The sequence below is a fragment of the Hetaerina americana genome, unplaced genomic scaffold (genome assembly GCF_022747635.1).
Source record: "Hetaerina americana unplaced genomic scaffold, ioHetAmer1.1.p SCAF_24, whole genome shotgun sequence".
Taxonomy (NCBI): Eukaryota; Metazoa; Arthropoda; class Insecta; order Odonata; family Calopterygidae; genus Hetaerina; species Hetaerina americana.
This window is the reverse complement of record NW_027286808.1, coordinates 221,639-241,243: the sequence shown is the minus strand read 5'-3', so window position 1 is coordinate 241,243 and position 19,605 is coordinate 221,639. Positions and strand designations below refer to the sequence as shown.

General features: G+C 37.3%; 1 protein-coding gene across 1 annotated transcript; it reads left to right on the top strand.

Annotated features, from left to right (window-relative positions):
• The first annotated feature begins 233 nt into the window (after positions 1 to 233).
• Aldh7A1 (aldehyde dehydrogenase 7 family member A1) lies at positions 234 to 17,800 on the top strand. Its single transcript, XM_071586709.1, has 8 exons — positions 234 to 639; positions 1,082 to 1,298; positions 9,599 to 9,816; positions 11,061 to 11,276; positions 11,382 to 11,561; positions 11,997 to 12,179; positions 15,206 to 15,412; positions 16,461 to 17,800. Exons 1-8 carry the CDS (start codon positions 463 to 465, stop codon positions 16,671 to 16,673), a joined length of 1,611 nt encoding a protein of 536 aa, XP_071442810.1. The 5' UTR covers positions 234 to 462; the 3' UTR covers positions 16,674 to 17,800.
• The last annotated feature ends 1,805 nt before the right edge of the window (positions 17,801 to 19,605 follow it).

Here is a 19,605-nt window from a genome sequence, read left to right as displayed (position 1 = left end):
ATGCCAAAAGAAACGTCAAAATGCTTCCTCAGATTGAGACATATGCTAAGAAACTTGGCAATCCATAATTTAAACATCCCTCCAAGGTCGACTGTCGTAGGTCCTGCTCCGGCTAGGCATTCGTTATTTATCACCGGTTTACTGTTCAAGGTCAATTAAACCACTGGCGATGTTGAAAGATGTCGTCAAAATTATGTGCGGTTATGTATCCAAACTGAACTTTAATCCTATGCAACGTGTTGTATTCATCAAAATTAGATAATTTGATTCCGCAAATTTTGTTTTACTTTTTCAAAATTGCATAGAATAGTCACTTGGTAATGCACTAATTTTTTTAGTAAATCTTGAGGCGGCAACAGTGTTCTAAGAATTCATCGTTAGTCTTGATGCATTCGTTCACTCTTTCTGTTGTGTTGACTAGTGGTGGTACCTTAAGGGTGTAAAACATTATTTCGTCTGCTAATGGCTGTTATGTTGAGGACTGGCTATCTTTTCCGACATATCAATCAAATTCATTTGTACAGAATGGCGTCAACCGGTTTCTTAGTCAACGATCCCAAGTATTCTTTTTTGAAGGAGCTTGGAATAGGAGAAGTCAACTGTGGGGTCTACAATGGAAAATGGAAAGCTTCTGGCGGGGTAAGGATTTTCCTTTTCATTATATTATGACGTTCTAACCTCAGTTTCTGCGAGGTGATTTTCACATGTCACGACCTATGCACTTGAACGTGACTCTCGACGTAAAATTGAAGTCGAGTTTTGCAATCAATGGAAATTGGTGAACATGACGTGTAAATCTTAGTCATTTGAACAAGCTTATGCTTCATGGAGAAGTATAAAATTAATTAAATGCTAGTGCACGAAAATCATTTTTCGTCAAGTGGTCATTTGTTTGTTTTAAAAATTGTGGTCGAAGAAATGAAGGGAGAGCAGGAAATTCGGAATAATAGCATCAATTACCTAATCGTTTTTATTGACAGTCACGGTAATGATTCCTCTCTTTAATTTTTACGCAATTGTGCATTATTTCATTGTCAAATTCTCAACCATGATGAGTAATAATTGATTTACTCCTCTCTAGCTTGTTACATCAGTGTGTCCAGCGAATGGGAAAGCTATCGCTAATGTACAAGTTGGAAGTGTTAAAGACTATAAGGAATGTGTTGAGGAATGCCGAAAGGCATGGGATCAATGGGTTGAGCTCCCTGCACCCAAGAGAGGAGAAATTGTCCGACAGATAGGGGATGCTCTTAGAGCCAAACTGGTGCCTCTGGGAAAGTTGGTATCCCTTGAAATGGGTAAGTAGTTTGCTCATGAAATTCTGGAAAAAGTGGTCTCACATAATGGGATCATTGTAAAATTGAGTTAATTCAAGGTACTCTACCTATTTTAATGTGGGTTTTGGCAGGTCCGTGACGATTATTTACTCCTATGTATCACAAGAACTTCTTCTTTCTGCCCTACTTTTTTCAATCGCAGTTTATTCGTTACTAATGCTTGCCTTCATGCTGTCTAAAAAGTCAAATCTCCTCCTTCAAAATCCTGCTTACCCAAAATTCTCTCTTCTTTCACAGACTTAAACATTTCACTACCTTTCAATATTTTTTCCATCCACTTGTAACTTACTTTCTTCAGTCATCCAATTTCCTCACCTCTGTTTATCCTCTTCTCTGCTCAACCCATTTTCTATATTCTCCGCTACACTCACATCCGTATAGCACGATATTCCATTTTAGTCTTTACTGATATTTTCTTGATTGACATGATTTAGCCTTTACCTTTTTGGGAATAAGAACTAGCTCTGATCTCACAAAGTCTTCTGGCCAAATTCCTTCCTCTTAGATACTATGAATCAGTCCATATAGTGTCTTCCTACCACATTTTCCTAAACCTTAAAGTAGTTTTGCAGGAATATTGTAAACCCCCATGGCCTTTTTTGACTTAATCTCCCTTAATGCCCTTTCTGTCTCATTGTTGAGTATGCCTTGACCTGAGTTAGCTTCATCTACGTCATATTCTATTTCTAGGGGGGGGAATGGGTCTGCTGTACAGATAGGTGAAAATACTATCTGGAAGTAATTAGGGACAATACATACGCATGGTTAAACTTATGAAAAGAAAATTATCAATTGAATCAAGAATGATTTAAGAGGGAAGAAAAGAATTCGTAGACGGCATATATGGAGAAGAGATTACTCTAGTAAGTTTAGATGTGGTGTCTGACAAATATGGGAATAAATAAGGGCTAGGCACACTTGTTTGTGAGGTGGGAAGGGCATTAAGGGAATTGAAATCAAAATAAGGCTGTGGGAAGGGACTGGGGTGACCCAGTGGTAGTGTGTTCGACTCTCATTCCGTGGGTTGCAGGTTCGAGACCATAGCACAGAGAATATTTGTCTGGCTATTTTGTTGGAAAATATTTACATGCAACACAAAAAAATGACCCAACTACTGAGAGGAAGCAGCCCTCTGTAGAAGGCATTGATGGCACAGGTCAAGGAGATTGGTCCAGCATCAACAGTAACAGCTTCAGGCAAGAGTGAAGTTCATGTAATCGGCCAAAGTATTGCGATGCGGAAGGTAACTGGAAATCACTGTATTAGTCTCCCAAGGAGATGCAGCCCTGCACTTCACCTATTTATGACATGATGACATCCTTCCTGGTAAAATAGTCCCCAAATTGGATCTCCGGGTGGGGACTACTGGGAAGGGTACATCGATCAGGAAAGACGTAGAATAGGGACATGTAATGTACTATCCTAAGGGGTGAGTGGAAAGCTGGAGAACTCCATAATAGAAATAGAGAGGCTGGGTTTAGACATCCTGGTAGTTAGCAAGATTAAGTGGATGGGAGCAGACGACTACTGGAGCGACGAATATAGAGTTATATACTTGGGAGAAGACCAGAGGATCATAGGCATTGGCATCATACTGAAGAAAGAATGTGGCAGAAGAGTAAAGGCAATATTGCCATACAATGACAGAATTCTGGTGGTGAAGCTGGAAGGAGAGCCCACGGACACCACGATCGTGTAAGTATACTTGCCAACGTCTAGCTATTCAGAAGAAAAAATAGAAGAAGTGTACGAACAAATGGTAGAAGTCCTCAGACAGGTGAAGGGGACAGAAAATCTCATCATAATGGGAAACTGGAAAGCAGTCGTAGGAGAAAGAAAAGGGCAAAGCGTCAGAAATTTTGGGCTTGGAAATTGGAACGCCAAAGGAGAAAGACTAGTCTAGTTCTGCAGTGAGAAGAATATGGTATTAAGTAGCACCCTCTTCAAGAAATATCGACGAAGGAGGTACACATGGAAGATGCCAGGGGATATCGCAAGACACCAAATAGACTACATACTAGTGAGGAGATATAAGAACCAGGTGAAGCAGTGCAAGAGCCACCCCGGTGCAGACATAATAGCAATCACGGCCTAGTAATAATGGATATCCAACTTTGCTACAAGAAAATTAAGAAGACCAAATAAGAGCTAAGGTGGGACTCAAAGTTGCTGGCAGAAAAGGACTACAGAGAAAGATTCACCACGGCCATTGACAGTAAACCAGGTGATGAAGGAGAAAAGAGCACCAAAGAGAGATGGGATGAACTAAAGAGGGCATTTGCAGAAGTTGCAGAGGAGCAACTGGTGAGAAAGAGAGCTGACGTGAAGAAACTGTGGATCACGGCGGAGATAAGGGAACTAATAGAAGAAAGAAGAAAATACAAGAATGCCAGGAATGATGATGAGGAAAGGCTCTACCAGAAGCTGAAGAACCAAGTCAACCGAGAATGCAAAAAGGCTAGGGAGAATTGGATAAAGGCTGCTGCGAGGAAATCAACAAAAATTTGAAGATGTGGAGTACCGACACAGCATACAAACTGGTGAAGAAACATTTCGGAGAAAGGTAATGAAAAGCAACATCATCAGGGATGTAAATGGGGATATACTGTTGGAAGGTGAAGATATTGACAATAGATGGACGCAATACATTGAAGAACTCTACCAAGGGCCAAGGCTTTTGGAAGAAAACCTGATGAAAGATGAGAGTGAAACGGATGACGAAAACCACGGCCCATACATACTGAGGAGCAAATTTGATAGAGCAGTAAAAGACCTTAAAAAAGACAAAGCTCCTAGAGGAAGCAAAATCGACAGAGACATCATCAAGGCACTCGGAAACAAAGCCAAGGACAATCTGTATGGAATAATCAAAGATAGCTACAAAGACAGAAGGCTTCCTGAAGACTTTTACATGAGTTTGATGATCGTGATACCAGAGTAGACGAGGACAGAGAAATGTGAGGAACACCGAACCTTGTCTTGTGTCACATGTATCAAAAATACGTTTACGAGTAATAAGTCGAAGGATGGAAAGGAGAGTTGAAGATAACGTATCAAAAAACCAATATGGCTTTAGGAAGAACAGAGGAACCAGGGAAGCCATGCTCTGTCTGAGAATCACGATAGAGAAAACAATACATGTGAACAAGCAACTGTATTTGGAATTTGTGGACTTAGAGAAAGCCTTCGACAATGTTGTATGAAACAAGATGTTTGGACTGTTGGAAAAACTCAGAATAGATTACAATGACAGAAGAGTAATCTTATCAGCTACGAGTATACAAGAAGCAAGTAGTCACAATGAGAATGAGAGATGGAAGCCATATAGAGGCTAAAGTTAACAAAAGAGTTAGACAAGGATGCAACCTCTCATCTGCATTGTTCAACATGCACCTGGAGGAGGCAATAAGAGAAGCGTAAGGTATTGGATTTAATGTAATTAGGACCAATGGAAAAGTGATAAACGTGCTATGCTTTGCCAACGATATTGCAATGATAGCAGAAAACCAGGAGGATCTTCAAAGGTCACTAAATGTATTTGATCAAGTTCTGCAAAGATACAACATGAACATAAACAAGACTAAGACTAGAATCCTATTATGTGGAAGAGAGAAGTGGAATACAGTAGTCACACGGAAAGGACATAAATTAGAGCAAGTGGATTCCTTCACGTATCTTGGAAGTACCATCACATGGGATGGTAGAAGTACTACAGACATCAAGCAAAGATAAGCTCAAGCTAAGAGAACATTTGCATTGAAAAGGCAACTGATATGTTCAAAGAAGATAGAACTACAGACAAGGAAACAATATGTGAAAAAATTTGTATGGAGCGTGTCAATCTATGGATCAAAGCATGGACCATCGGAAAAATAAACCAGAAAAGACTAGAAGCCTTCAAAACTTGGTGCTGGAGGAGGATGCTTCCACACCCTGAAGCACAATGGATATGTGAAGAATATAATAGAAGGAAAAATAGAGGGAAAAGTCCCAAGAGGAAGGTGAATATATGGGACAAATGAAGAAGAAAGTACATTGCAAAAAATACCAGGAAGTAAGCCAATTAGCATCAGATAGGATAGAGGGCTGCAGTCCACCGATCTTAGCATTGAACAACCAATGATGAAGGCTGTGGGAGTAGATAGCATTTCCATGGAACTATTTAAGGTTACAAGAATATATGGTAGGAAGAGTTTTGTAGCATTTATGAGGAAGGAATTTGGCAAGAAGATTATGCCAGATTTATGTTTTTAGTGCCATCCTAGAAAAAGGGAAAGGCAGCAATATGTGAGGACTTCAGAACAATGTCTGATTTCACATGCAACAAAAGTGGTAAAAAAGATTATCAATTAATGGTTGGAGAGGAGGGCAAATGATTACTTAGGGAATGTTAAGTTTGGGTTTAGGAAGGGGGGCGGTACATGTAGTGCCACAGAAGTAATGTCAATAATAGAGAGGTGCTTAAAGTATAATCAGGATATATTTGCGTGTTTTGTAGATTTCAAGAAAGTATTTAATAAAAGAAATTGTGTAGAATTAATGACTGTATTACAAAGTAGAGGAGAAGAGGAGGGATGGATGACGTATCCACTACCTGTACATGTGTCAGACCCATCGGATGCTTGAGGTAGATGGGGTCAGGATAGACAGTGTTAGGGAGAGGTTTAGGACAGGAGTGTCCATTATCACCTGTGCTTTTCAAAGTATATGTATAGGAAATGGTAAAAGAGACATAGGAAAAGCTGGAGATGGGAATGAATGATGGTAGAGATTCATAAAATCAGGTTTGCATATGATCAAGCTTTAGTTTGTCATCAGCTAAGGACTTAATGTAATCATTGAAGTAGGAGTTGATAAACTAGAACAGGTGGAACAGTTTTTTGATCTTGGAAGTGTTTTGGACCAAAATGGGTTTGGTCCAGAACACTTCCAAAATGGGATTGAGAATGTGGTAGGGAAATAAGAATTAAACCAGACAAAGAAGCTTTTACCAGGAGGAGGAAATAGATGAAAGGCACATTAAGGGTGTAAAGAAAATACTCATAGATAGTTTCATATGGTGTGGAAAATTGGTTGTTGAAGCAAGATGATAGGTGCAGGTTAGAATCTTTTGAAGTGTGGGCATGGATAAGGATAGAAAAAGTGAAGTGAACAAAAAGGGGAACATGTGAGGAAGTTTCAGACATGGTGGGGGTGAAAGGGTATTGTTGGTAGAAATCCAAAGGAGGTAGGAAAGATGGATGTGGAGCATTTTGATTCGTAATGGATTGCTGAAGACTGTGATAGAGGGAAGGATGTTATGTAATTGAGGAAGGAATAGGAATAGGTTAAACATGTATGGAATGCAGGGAGGTTGGATGCTTGCAAAATTAATTGTAGTTTGAATTGTCAGGTTGTCTGTTAGGCAAGCATAAGAACTGTGTGTTTATTCTTTGTCCATCTAAAACGAACTTAAATGATTGACTTTTAAAAAATGATAATACCTCTTGAATTTTTCCTATATTCTATGAAAGCTGAAATCTTTTGACTGTTTTACTCACTATTACTTGTGTATTTACAAACCTACTGACTTAATCATTTCACCACCCACTTTTATTCTCTTCCCTTGATTCCCTTAACATTACCTCAGCTTTATGCTACAAAGATATATGATAATGGGCAATCTCTGCCTCTCTCCCTTACCTGTGCCATTTGATTCATTTTCACATTTCAAATAGGTTTCCCATCCTGCCATTCTATTCCCATTTCCTGCTATATCCCCTTTAACTTTGCCACTCTAAGTGTTTGAACACCACGGATCCCTGAAGCTCACAACTCCTCATATCCAATCTTCTATCTACTCATGTTTTCATCAAAACAATGGGTTTTCTAAAAGCCCTCACTGATCTTCACCTAGTAGTTGTTTCAATATTTTTGAACCTTTATTGATAATTGATAATTTACGGAACTACTGCATAGGAAATAAAAACTTAGTATCATGTCACATACAGCTAGTTTATAGAAATATAAAATGGAAATCAGAATTTACCCAAGGAAATCTTTTGGCTAAATATCTTCCTCATAAATATTACATTTGAGTTTAGAGATTCCCCTTCATCAATTTTTTCTAAATCCTTTAGTAATTCCACTGGGATATTATCGATTCCTACTACCTTGTTCGACTTAACCTCCTTAGAATTTTTTCTATCTTACCATCTAGTATTCTGCGACCTAGACTATCCTAGTCTACATCATTCTCTGTATATTTCTAAATTGGCAAAAAAATTTTAATATGCTTTGAATCATTTTATATGTTTGTTTCTCCGTTTATTTGTCGGCTGGTTTACAAAATAGTGAAAGGAATGAGGAGTCAAGAGGGAAAGTGATGCAGAAAAAATTTTTTTAAATGGTACAGATAATGGTGGTTGTTTTTGGCATTAATGGTGCAGAGATTTCTCTATCATAATAGAGGGCTGTGTTTATCAGAAAATCCTGCTAGATTTTGGCAATAAAGGCAGAATGTTTTCTGTCATATATGTATTTCCATATCATATGATACATATTGTGTCATATGATGAATGCATTTGTGTAGCTACATCTACTGTTTGCATAGGATTGTCTATTGTGAAACAGGATTGTGTGATTTGTAATGGAAAGGTGTTGGTGTAACTTGGCAGACAAACAGCACGAACATTTTTTTATTTTAAGAATGCTCATAGATTGTGAAAGAGGTTTTTTATGGACCATGATTGTGTGTCTTTTATGATGCATTGGAGCATGGTGGTGTTCCCTTTGGGATTTGCTGATCATGTTAAAGTGACTATGTTGGTAGTCAACTTCAGTTTTTTGTGCCTGTACTTTTTTTTAAATAGTTAACCCTTTCATGGCTGTTTTTCATGTTTATATAAATGGCCAGTGTATCTTGTAGTTAGTTCTTGTTAACTATCCCTACCCTGTTCTTTGGTAGATGGCCCTAATTTTTTGAGCCAGCCTTTTTCTTGGTCACAATTGATGTTGTTTTGTAGAACATAAAGACAATGATTCAGCAGCTAGGCTGTTTATTTGGACAGCCAGGCCATTTTTTCGCTGTAATTAATGTTTATTTTAATTTGGCCATGAATCCCTGTATCCAATTCTGACCCTTGGTATAATATGGGACTGCAAGAGTGCCTCTTTGTACCAGTGGTTTAATGAGATGCACATCTTGAAGCAAAGATCCACATGTTTGTTACACAAGAAACATACCTCACACCAACGATGCACAGCTCTTTATCTTGTGATATAGAATTCATACTGATGATATAGAGCTTTTGTACCTAGAGCTCACACCACAAACTATTGATTAAATCCCATGTGTCATGCCAAGCACCACTCAAACCATTCCAACTGGCTCTGGAATTTTTACTTTCACATTTTGTTCTTACCCCTGTTGCTCGAACTTAGCTGAGGAATCATAGTTTATCTTTAAAGTAGCTATGTGAACTGTCTGAAAAGTAGGTATGTATGTAACTGTCAAAGGAATCCAGAGGATTGATCTCTTGACATCAATACTAAACAGCCGTAATGGGCATATTTCAGATATGCAATTTGCAAGCCCAAGAGTCAGTGCCACTCAGAAAAATTGAAAATGCTAATACTCTGACTGGATCTATATATTCCCTCTCTTTATGCATTCCTACTTGTAACTTTGTCTTTTTATTTGACAAATTTAATCATAATTTCTTAACTAAGTTAACTAAAATTGCAGTCAAATTTTTTATGTAAGATTTCCGTGAATCGTTGTGAATTGCAAATTAGCCATTGTATGTTATGTCAAGATACAGTGCCTTAATTATTTCTGGCTTCATGAAAGTCCTATAGAATGCCTGCTTTCCTAGATAAGCTGTTTAACATTGCCTCAGGCCCAATTTACTTAAGGTTCACTGTCATAGTGAATCAATCACTCTTCTTTATCTAGTCTAACAGCACTCACTGTTGTAATTTTCAACATTACTGTATCGTTACATGCATTACATATTTGGGTAAGGAAATAAATGAATGCTAGCAATGTGTATTCCCCATTATTGACACCATGGATGGTGTGATGGTGAAATGGTCAAAGAATGGGAGGGGGTGTTCAAATGACAACCTATTCTTACAGAATAGCTGGTTACTCAATTAGGAAAACTAATAATGATAATAAAGCAGTTCTGTTTGCACGAATAAAAATAAAATTTTAAAAATAAAAAGTTGTTGATTCCATAGGATTTTAGAGTGATAAATGAATTTCTTTTTTAATACAGGCAAAATTTTGCCTGAAGGCATTGGAGAGGTACAAGAATATGTGGATATATGTGACTATGCTGTTGGACTGTCTAGGATGCTCAGTGGAAAGATTCTACCTTCAGAGCGTCCTGGGCACGTTTTATTGGAGCACTGGAATCCACTAGGAGTAATTGGTGTTATATCTGCATTCAATTTCCCCATTGCTGTATATGGATGGAACAGTGCAATAGCTATGGTAGGTATTGAATAGTTTTACAGTGATTGAATTTATTTTGTTTGATAAAAGCTGGCTATTATATCCACAATCCTAATGGTCTGTGTGATATTTAGTGCTTTATTTATTCAAATATGTGTGTTGTAGAGAATTCTGGAACTACATCAACATCTACATAATACCCCGCAAGCCGCCGCAAGGGCGTGTGGCGGGGGGTGTTAGGTCACCAACCGTAAAAAGGAAAAATGCCACATGCAAAAGAACATCACGGAAAATTACACCTACAGCAGTGCACACACACATACCGCAAAACAACTAAAAACTGCACCCCAGGATGCAGCACGAAAGCCATCCTACAACACGCAAGCCAGGACACAGCAAGCAAGAATGTGAAACATCACTACCACATGAAAATGCACCACAAAACACTCTACCCCCCAAAGAGTCTGTAAAAGGCAGGGAATGCGACCCAACGTTGCAGGTAGCAGGAATTCAATCTTAAAGCAACATTCTGAAAATTCTTAAAACAACTAACTGAATTCAATTTGACTCAGTAAAATGAAGTCTTTAATTGCAGCCAAGCCCTTTTATGGATTTTGATTTAGTGTATGCACATGTCTGTTAGGTATAGGAAATCATCTCTACATATTGCTTTAAGAATCATCTCATAATATAATGCCATCCCATTCATTTAGTTAATGACTATGTTCATTCAGATGGGAAAATATTGTTTGGTATGACTGCTGTCTGAAATATAAAATTGATAAATAAAATAAGCCTGATAAATAAGTGAATCTATTTTCAAATTACCTGCATAATTTGTATAACCTTTGGCAATTTCAATTGCCATGCAAGTTTATTATGCTGAAGACATTTTCTTTTCCTCTCATTGATCTTGAATTGGTTGGTCTTCTCAAGTTCAAGTTATTAGGTAATGGAGATGGTGAGAATGAAATTTAAGTTCCCCTCTGATCATACTACCTCATGTATGCAAGAATGATCAGCGACAGTCATTTCCAAGGTTATTGTAATCTATGCGTTTCTTCTAAGCTATAGCCTAATTGCCAACCATCCATATTCTTGGATTCCAGCGTGCCTTTTATAAATTTATAAAGAAGGTAAATACCACGTTAGGCTTTGATTATGGTTTCTAATTTCATTCAAGAATCACCATATTCATCATTAAAGGTTTTGGTTTAGGTCATACTGAATGTTTTTTTTTTTTTTGAACCTAGGTAGTTAAAAATAACCTTAATTCTTCATAGGTTTGTGGTGATACTGTGCTTTGGAAAGGTGCTCCCAGTACACCTCTTACATCTGTTGCAACAATCCGTGTAGTTTCCAAGGTGCTTGAAGATAATGGCTTACCAGGAGCAATCTGTTCACTCTGCTCTGGAGGAGCTGATGTGGGTGAAGCAATGGCTAAGGATGATCATGTAAAACTAGTCTCATTTACTGGAAGTACTGAGGTTGGGAAGAAGGTGGGTGAAACCATGTAATCGTACCATATTATATGTTAACAGTTACAGTGATACCATAAGTGTTTTCTACTGCTATATTTAATTGGGATGTAACTGTTTTTTTAGGTGGCAATGACTGTCCAAGAGAGGTTTGGCAAGCACCTCCTGGAGTTGGGTGGTAATAATGCCATAATTGTTTCAGAAGATGCAGATTTAAATATGGTGGTTAGGTCTGCTGTTTTTGCTTGTGTTGGAACTGCTGGACAACGCTGTACCACTACGAGAAGATTAATCCTTCATGAAAAGGTTCATTGTCATTAAATATTTGGTTTATGGATGATTTTATTTATCAGTAAATTCATATCATTCTAGACTTGTGGGTTAGCCTGAACCCATAATGACTATTTTTCAAAATTGCCTTTATGTTAGCCATTAGCATTTAGGCCAGATTCATGTTAACTGTCCAAGTGTCAATCCTTTGGCCTTTAGTCTAATCTGTAAGTATAACAGCATAATATAACCAAAGTAGTGTGCTCTGTTCATTAATTTTAAATGTTAAATTATAAGTACACCATTTGTTACTTTCAAATAAAATAAAAATTCCGAATTCTCATAAAATTTACTTGTTTTTTTGGTGTGGGCTGAAAACATGTGACCTTGTGCTGGATTATTCATATAAAAGAAGAACCTTTCAAAAGCATTTATAATATTTCAAATAGTATTTCTTTCTCATATTTGCAGGTTTATGATGAAGTACTGACACGCCTGAAGCAGGCTTATGGCCAGGTAATGAAACGAATTGGAGATCCCCTTGAAGAAGGTACACTCTATGGGCCACTTCACAGTGAAGTTAGTTTGAAGAAGTATCAGCAAACTATTAAAGAAGCAGTGGAGTTGGGTGGGAAGATAGAATATGGAGGAAAAGTGAGTGAAATTTTACTATTTTTTTACCTGTGTTAAAAACTACTATAATCTAACAATTTTCATGGTGAGGTAATTAATGTATGTATATTTTAAATGCAATGGTAGTTGGCAAGGTTCTCTGAATCACCACCAGATGTCAATTGCTAGTGCAATGAGTTTCCCGTATAGTAACAGGTAATCTTAGTAGTAGATTTAGGGGAGGCGACCACCGAGGCCATTTAGGCCATTAGGGATGGATAGGAAAGGAGGTAGGTTTAAGAGAAACCTGGCGTTGGCATTAGCCTGCTCTTAACAAAGGCACCAAGTGGTCCGCAGTTTAACGTCCCATCCAATGGATGGTTAACTCACTTAAGTGCCCTCCACAAAGCACCTCAAGCAGGGATCGGGGTATCCCTTAAAAATATCTGCTGCCTCTGGGATTTGAACCCGGGCCCTCCTAAGTGGGAAGCCAGTACGTTAGCCACCGCACCATCTCGATCCCCAAGAGGTAATCCTTTATGAGTAAACACCTAATGCATCAGTGCTCTGGGAAGAGATCTGTGGTGTGGATGCATCTCTGTTGTTTTCCTGTCTAGTTATTTGTAAAGATGGAAAAAAATTGAGATTCAAGCAGTGATTAAATACTTTGTAAACAAAAGTATGGAAGCAAAGGAAATTCATGCAGGCTTTCAGAGCACTCTGAGGCAATCTGTTCTTTCATATTCAACTATTTCCGAGTGGACAAACAAGTTTTAAGTTTAGTTGGGACTGCTAAGATGATCCGCATAGTGGTTGGCCAAAATGTGCCACCACCCCAGTAATTATTGCGAAAGTGCATAAAATGGTGATGGAGGATTGCCGACTGAGATTGTGATAAGTCGCTGAAGCTGTAGGGATTTCATCTGAATAGGTATATCAAATTTTAACCGTCAAATTGGATATGAGAAAATTATCTACGTGATGGGTGCTGCAGCTCTTGATGAAGGATCACAAACGCATCAGAATGGAAATTTACGGACGTTTGACGCATGATAAGAGCAACCAATAAGATTTTCTATGCCGATTTGTCACCACTTATGAAACTTGGGTCTCCTAATATACCCCAGAGACTAAACAGTGGTCAAAGCAGTGGGAACATGTTGGTTCACCACCACGAAAGAAAAGAAAGGCAATACAGTTGGACAGAAAGGTGATGACTTGAGTTTTTTTGAGATTGAAAGGGATTCTGATGATAGATTATCTTCCCACTGGTCAAACAATTACTGGAAAATACTGCGGTAACCTCCTGGACCAACTACGGTAATAGATTCCTTAAAAAAGGCCAGGCTTGGCATGGAAGATAGTCATCTTTCATCAAGACAATGCACGCCCATGCACAGTGTCGTTGCCATAGCAAAAATAGGTGAACTAAGATATGAATTGTTGCTACATCAACCTTGTTTGCCTGATTTGGCTCCATCAGATTTCCATCTCTTCCCCAAGCTCAAAATTTTCCCCATTGGAGGGAGATTCTCTTCAAACAAAGAGCTAGCTGCCGAAGTAGACTGGTATTTTGCAGGCCTGAAGGAATCTAATTTTCGAGATGGGATCAAGACATTGGAACATCGCTGAACAAAGTGCATTAGTGTACAGGGAAACAATATTGAAAAAAAAAGTTTCACTGATGCAAGAAGTTTTTTTCTATAAACTTGATTTGCACTAGGTTTGTTTAAAGGGGGGAAGTAAAAACCAAGTTACAATTTAGGGGAAAGATAGGGAACACACACACTTGGGTGTGTTTGGGAAACATTGGCTCATGTGTATCTCAATCACTCACAAAAAATGAAATATTAATGAATAAGGAAACAAACTTACAATCACTTGATCACTAGAGTGAGTTAAGGAATAACAGTCACTCTCATGAATCGCATTCACACCTACACTCAAGGTTTGCAAGGATATTTCCTATGCCAGGGACCCATTGTACTTAAACCGGAATGAAAAACAAATTGAAATAAAAATCAAAAGAGAAAAGGTCCCAAGTTCACATTCGCAACCACTCAATCACTCAGGGGTGCTAGACCGTTGTGAATGGCACTCACTCACTCAGTTATGAGGATACAAAGATTCCTCCTATGCCAGTGACCTATCAATTACACAGATGAATACAATATTATAAAATGGATGTTCGCACGTTTTTGCTCATCTACTCAGTCACTCGGGTGTTCGGAAATGGGGACCTTTGCGAATCATATGTAAACATAACAGTTTCAGGATTAACTTTGTGGAATTCCTTCATGATGAGGGCAGAGAAAGAAACTTTACACTTCCACATAAAGATTTATTACTTCACACGACCATGGTTTCGATGGTGCGCATCATCATCAGGTTATATGCATGAAAAATTTTCCAACTTATATAGCCTTGGTCCAAGAGGGGAGGAAGGTAGGGGGAGTAAGGGAGAGGGGGAAGTTGAGTAGTGGTGCAGCAACCTATTAGTGGTCTAGGGGAGGGGGAGCTTGTTTTACTGCAATGATTTGATCCTCATTAAGTTTAGCCATATGTTTACCCTCTTTAAATACATTTGTCCTAATGAATATCCAATGGATCTTAATCAAACCTTTGAGGCTAATTAATTGCTATCCTATGTATGCACATGAAACATTAGTTTACATAATCGTAATGAAAATATTTGTGAACCAAGAATTTGAATGGAATCCTCAATTTTCATCAACTTTTATTCATCTCTTCAATCATAACTTGAATGTATGATTTTCCAAATTTTATTTACCTTATATTTTATTCAAACAAATTATGATGCTTCATTTTTTTATTGAACTGTTACATTTGGTTGTAATTATTCGCAAGATTTCCCAATTTTTAATAAATGGTGAATGACTCACCTGGGTTCTCAGCTCTTAATATCTTAATTTCATGGTCTACGTATGCATGTTTAAAATGTGATGCATAAAATACGTGTATGCTTTTTGACATAATACGAATTACCAATAATGCTAAAATAATTTGCTATACATTTTTGATCAACTAATAATGTCTTCATTTTTTAGGTCCTGGGTGGTGAAGGATTTTTTGTGGAGCCTACAATAATCACCGGATTAAGCCATGATGACAGTGTGGTTCATCGGGAGACTTTTGCTCCAATTGTATATGTTCTAAAGTGTAAAAGTGTTGATGAAGCTATCTCATGGAACAATGAAGTAGACCAAGGTCTGTCATCGAGTATATTTACTACTGACCTTGGGAAGGTTTTCCATGTAAGTTACATCCTGCAGCCTGTTCCTCAAAGCAACAAGTTGATTTACTTTTCAATGGACAAGGTTTAAGAAGTTTTTAATTAATTCTTAGAAGTCTTCAGGAAGTCTCGAAACATGGAGTTTCTTATTTAGAATTCTCTCATTCTAAGTCAGTTACTTAGTGGAGAAAAGTCATACTCCAATTAGGGAAGGGAGAGGAGTTTTTTATGAGATAAAAAAGTTCTCATAGAAGTGAATCTGTGACCATTGGAAAATTTGCTATTTACTCATTAGTATAAAACTTCAGAAGGTTGATGAGTTTTGAGAGATCAAAAGTGCAAACACATTAGAATTTTTTTAAAAATTAAGGTTCATATCTGTGAGGGTCTTATGACAGCTAAGAAGCAAATAATTAATTGACAAATTATTTGACGTACCTGGGAATCTATACCAGTTGCTCCATACCATCTTGTGTCTGTCAGTTGTTAGATATTTTGACCAATTACTTTCAGAAAGGTCTAGGAGGAAGCTATTTAATCTAAAAATAAGTATCATATAATGTAAATCCATTGGCAGCATCTGCTTCTGTATGGATTTTTGTTCATTTTAATAATAGTTTAAGCGTGAAAATCAATCTCAACCAGTTCAATGTAGGTATCTGCCATTTTAGATGAAATCTACAAATTGTGGCTACAATGTGCATATTTAATTTCATTTGCTCATTAATATGCAGTGGTGAAATGATTTTTAAAAACTCCCATCTGGGGCACCCAGAAATCTCTCCAATTAATTGTAGACTTAGAGTAATCATTTTTAATTTTCCCTGGGACTCTTCTTTAATTTTTTTTCTGGAGAATTAAGTTCTGGACTTGGGGAGCTTTAGCGTGCTTAGTAGTTGGAGGAAAAACTTGGCAGGCTATTTTGTATTATATGAACCTCTCCTATAATATTTCATAAAAGTCACTTGGCCTCATCTTTTCTATAAAGGATTAATTTAGAATTGTTAAATTCTGTGGACACATGAAACATCTGTTCAAGTTCACTGATCTGGCTATGTTTTTCTTTGCAGTGGATTGGACCTAAAGGATCTGATTGTGGGATAGTGAATGTAAATATTCCCACCAGTGGGGCTGAAATTGGTGGAGCATTTGGTGGTGAAAAGGCAACTGGAGGAGGTCGTGAATCTGGATCTGACTCATGGAAGCAGTACATGCGGCGTGCAACAATTACAATAAACCATAGTAAAGAATTACCTCTCGCTCAGGGTATAAAATTTGAATAAAAATTTGGGAATTTTGATCAACAATAGCATTTATTTGGAATATTAACTGGACATCTGCTGGGTTATAATTCTGTTAAAAACCTACATTCCTTGTGTAACTGAGATTGTACTATTTTTTAAAATGTATTTTGATATGGGTATTTGCCGATACTGATATAAAGTAATATTTTTGGATGGATCAATACGTGAATAAATATAGTAAATCCTTGATAATCCAAACTATATGGGGCCATGAATCATTCTGATTAGGCGAAATCCAGATTACCAGGGGTTTGGACCTTAGTTTTCTTCTTTTTTGATCGGATAATTTGTTAAGGGACACTAAACTACCCAAAGAAATGCGCACATCCAATTTCCCAAGAAATTTCATGCTGTTTATTACTCAAAATTGCACTTTCTGTAGCTGCCATCCTTACTGGGTACTCTTGTTGATATTGCTTAAGTTTTTATTCCACAAAATCCCATAATCATTATCTTCATAAATGGAGATTCCCGAAATTGCATGGAAAGAGTAAGCAATCAATTTCGAATGTGTTGCATCTGCATAATGTCTCCCGTTAGATGAATATTTGAATTATATTTCATGTTTCAATAGTTTTTCATAATTTAAAATGTGCAGCTGGAATATAGATTGAAATATTGTAATTAATTTCAACTATATTCATAGAAACTTGCAAGCTAAGATTTTTGGCAGAGTTCTGCAGTGCTGTTTCTTGTAATCCCTTGAAAAGCCACCCACTATATACAGATGGACTGTGGCCATATTATCAAGGTCTGGATTAACTAAGGTTTTCTGTAGTGAACATTGTGTTTTCTATGACAGAATCATATACAAGTATCAAATAGGTACATACTTAAAAAAAGGTGCTGTGAGTCTTCCCTTTGATGGTTTTATTAAGAGATCTAACTTAAGTCATATTTTTCGTCTTTTCAAGACGAATGCTAGGAATAGATTTTTCAAGATTTCTTTGATGATATTAAAAGCCAATTTCTGGTCAATTAAATGACGCTGCAACTACATATTTGTATGTATGTATTAATAGTGTATGCAAATATTTGCAATATTTTTGTTTTATTCAATAAAAGTTATGAAATTTAAATTTGTTATCAAAATTCCATAATATGAATTGTTGTTCTATTATGTATTAAGATTAACTTGTAATTATTTTTCCCTGCAAATTTCCAAGTAATGCATTTATGAGATACTTTTTACCGAAATAATTGAGTAGTTAAAATATTTTTTTAGACACCTGTAAGAAGCACAACAAATGCTCCGGTAACAAAATAAACCAACCGGTTTTTTGTTCACGCAAAATAGTTCATCAAAAACAGCTTGTTTTTAATAGTGTGGCAAAATATATTTTATCTTTAATGCACTTTAGTTGATGTATTTTGTCAATTTTCCAAGTTAATCCAGCTGCATATTAGTGTTGGTCCATGCCATGTGATATTTCCGACTCAACATGGTGGCATTTAATATGTTCTCATATCATGATGTGTCTTAGCCTCTTGAGGCACAGACCATTCTGTGGCTATGTCCAAGTAAGAAAATACATATCAGCTATAAGCATGATGAGATTTTGTACAAGCACATGTGTATAAGTATTCTTTTTTCCTAATTGAAAAATTCATAGTCTCCTCTAAGTTTTTCGACATTTATTCTTCCCATTACATTTTGAAGTAGAAGTTTTTAGAAATGTGAATGTATGTATATATTAATAAAATACAGAATAACTTCAGTTAAATCAAAAAATTAAAACTTCATCTTGGTTCATACTTTTTAAGCATTAAATAAAAGTATGAATGAAAGGTTGCATCATTGAATATTATTTACAGAAATTCTGGAATAAATTGTGAATAGGTATGTATTCATGATCCATAAATTGGATATTTACAGAGGACCAATTGTATTTCTATTATTATAAGTACTCAAAATATAGACACAATCACAGCTCATTGTTACACTGTGTATACTGCAAGGCTCTCCCTTCCTTAATCCTTAACTTACTCACTTAACTCACTCACTCACGGACCCTCAAGGGAGACAGACGTGTTTTCAAGCAGCGCATTAGCGACCGCTCGAGAGGATTAGTGACCGCTAGAAGGCACACTCCCTTGGGCGAAATGGGAAAGGGCATGGCGGTGGATGTAAAGTGTATTATTTGCCGTAGAAAATTGAGAAATGGAGTCCAGTGTAGTGGGTGTTGCTCTTGGTACCACTTTAATTGCTCTAAGAGTAAACTGGAGGATTGCGTGAGTGATAATTGGCAGTGCAGTAAGTGTGAAAGTCAGAAGAATCGAAGAGGTTTAGAAGAAAAAGAGGAGGTAATTGAAAAGCTGCAAGCGGATTTAAACATCGCTCGTAAGACAATTTTCAGTCTTTCCGCTGAAAATGAGGAACTGAAAGCATCATTAACAGAGATGAGGCGGCGGGTGAAACAGCAAATCGAAGATGATCTCCACTTTGTCCGAAGGTGTGATAAGAGGAAACCGGAAGATTTAAGGCCGACCAGAAGTGGAACAAGCTCATGTGACGCGGATGCCGATCGGGCTGGAGGAATACGGGAAAGCATCCTACGGAGAGAGCAGCCAAAGAAGCGAGGAGATGGAAGGAAGGATAGGATAAACATGAGACCGAAGAGGGAAGTGCTTCCGATGAGGGAGGTCATAGTGTCAAGGGAGGGGAGGTCTCTTGGTGATCCAGGGCCACCCAAAGTGAAAATATTTGGTGATTCCATAATACGTTTCGTTGGAGATTGTGGCGATAGTATCAATGGAGGCGTTCAGTGTTTTCCGGGGATAAGAGTGGAACAATTGGACAATAAAATAGCTAATATGGCTAGTGATGGTGATGAAAGTGTTGTCATAATTCACGTAGGGACAAATGACGTAAAAAGTGCTAAGTCAGAAGACCATCTAATCGGTTTTATTT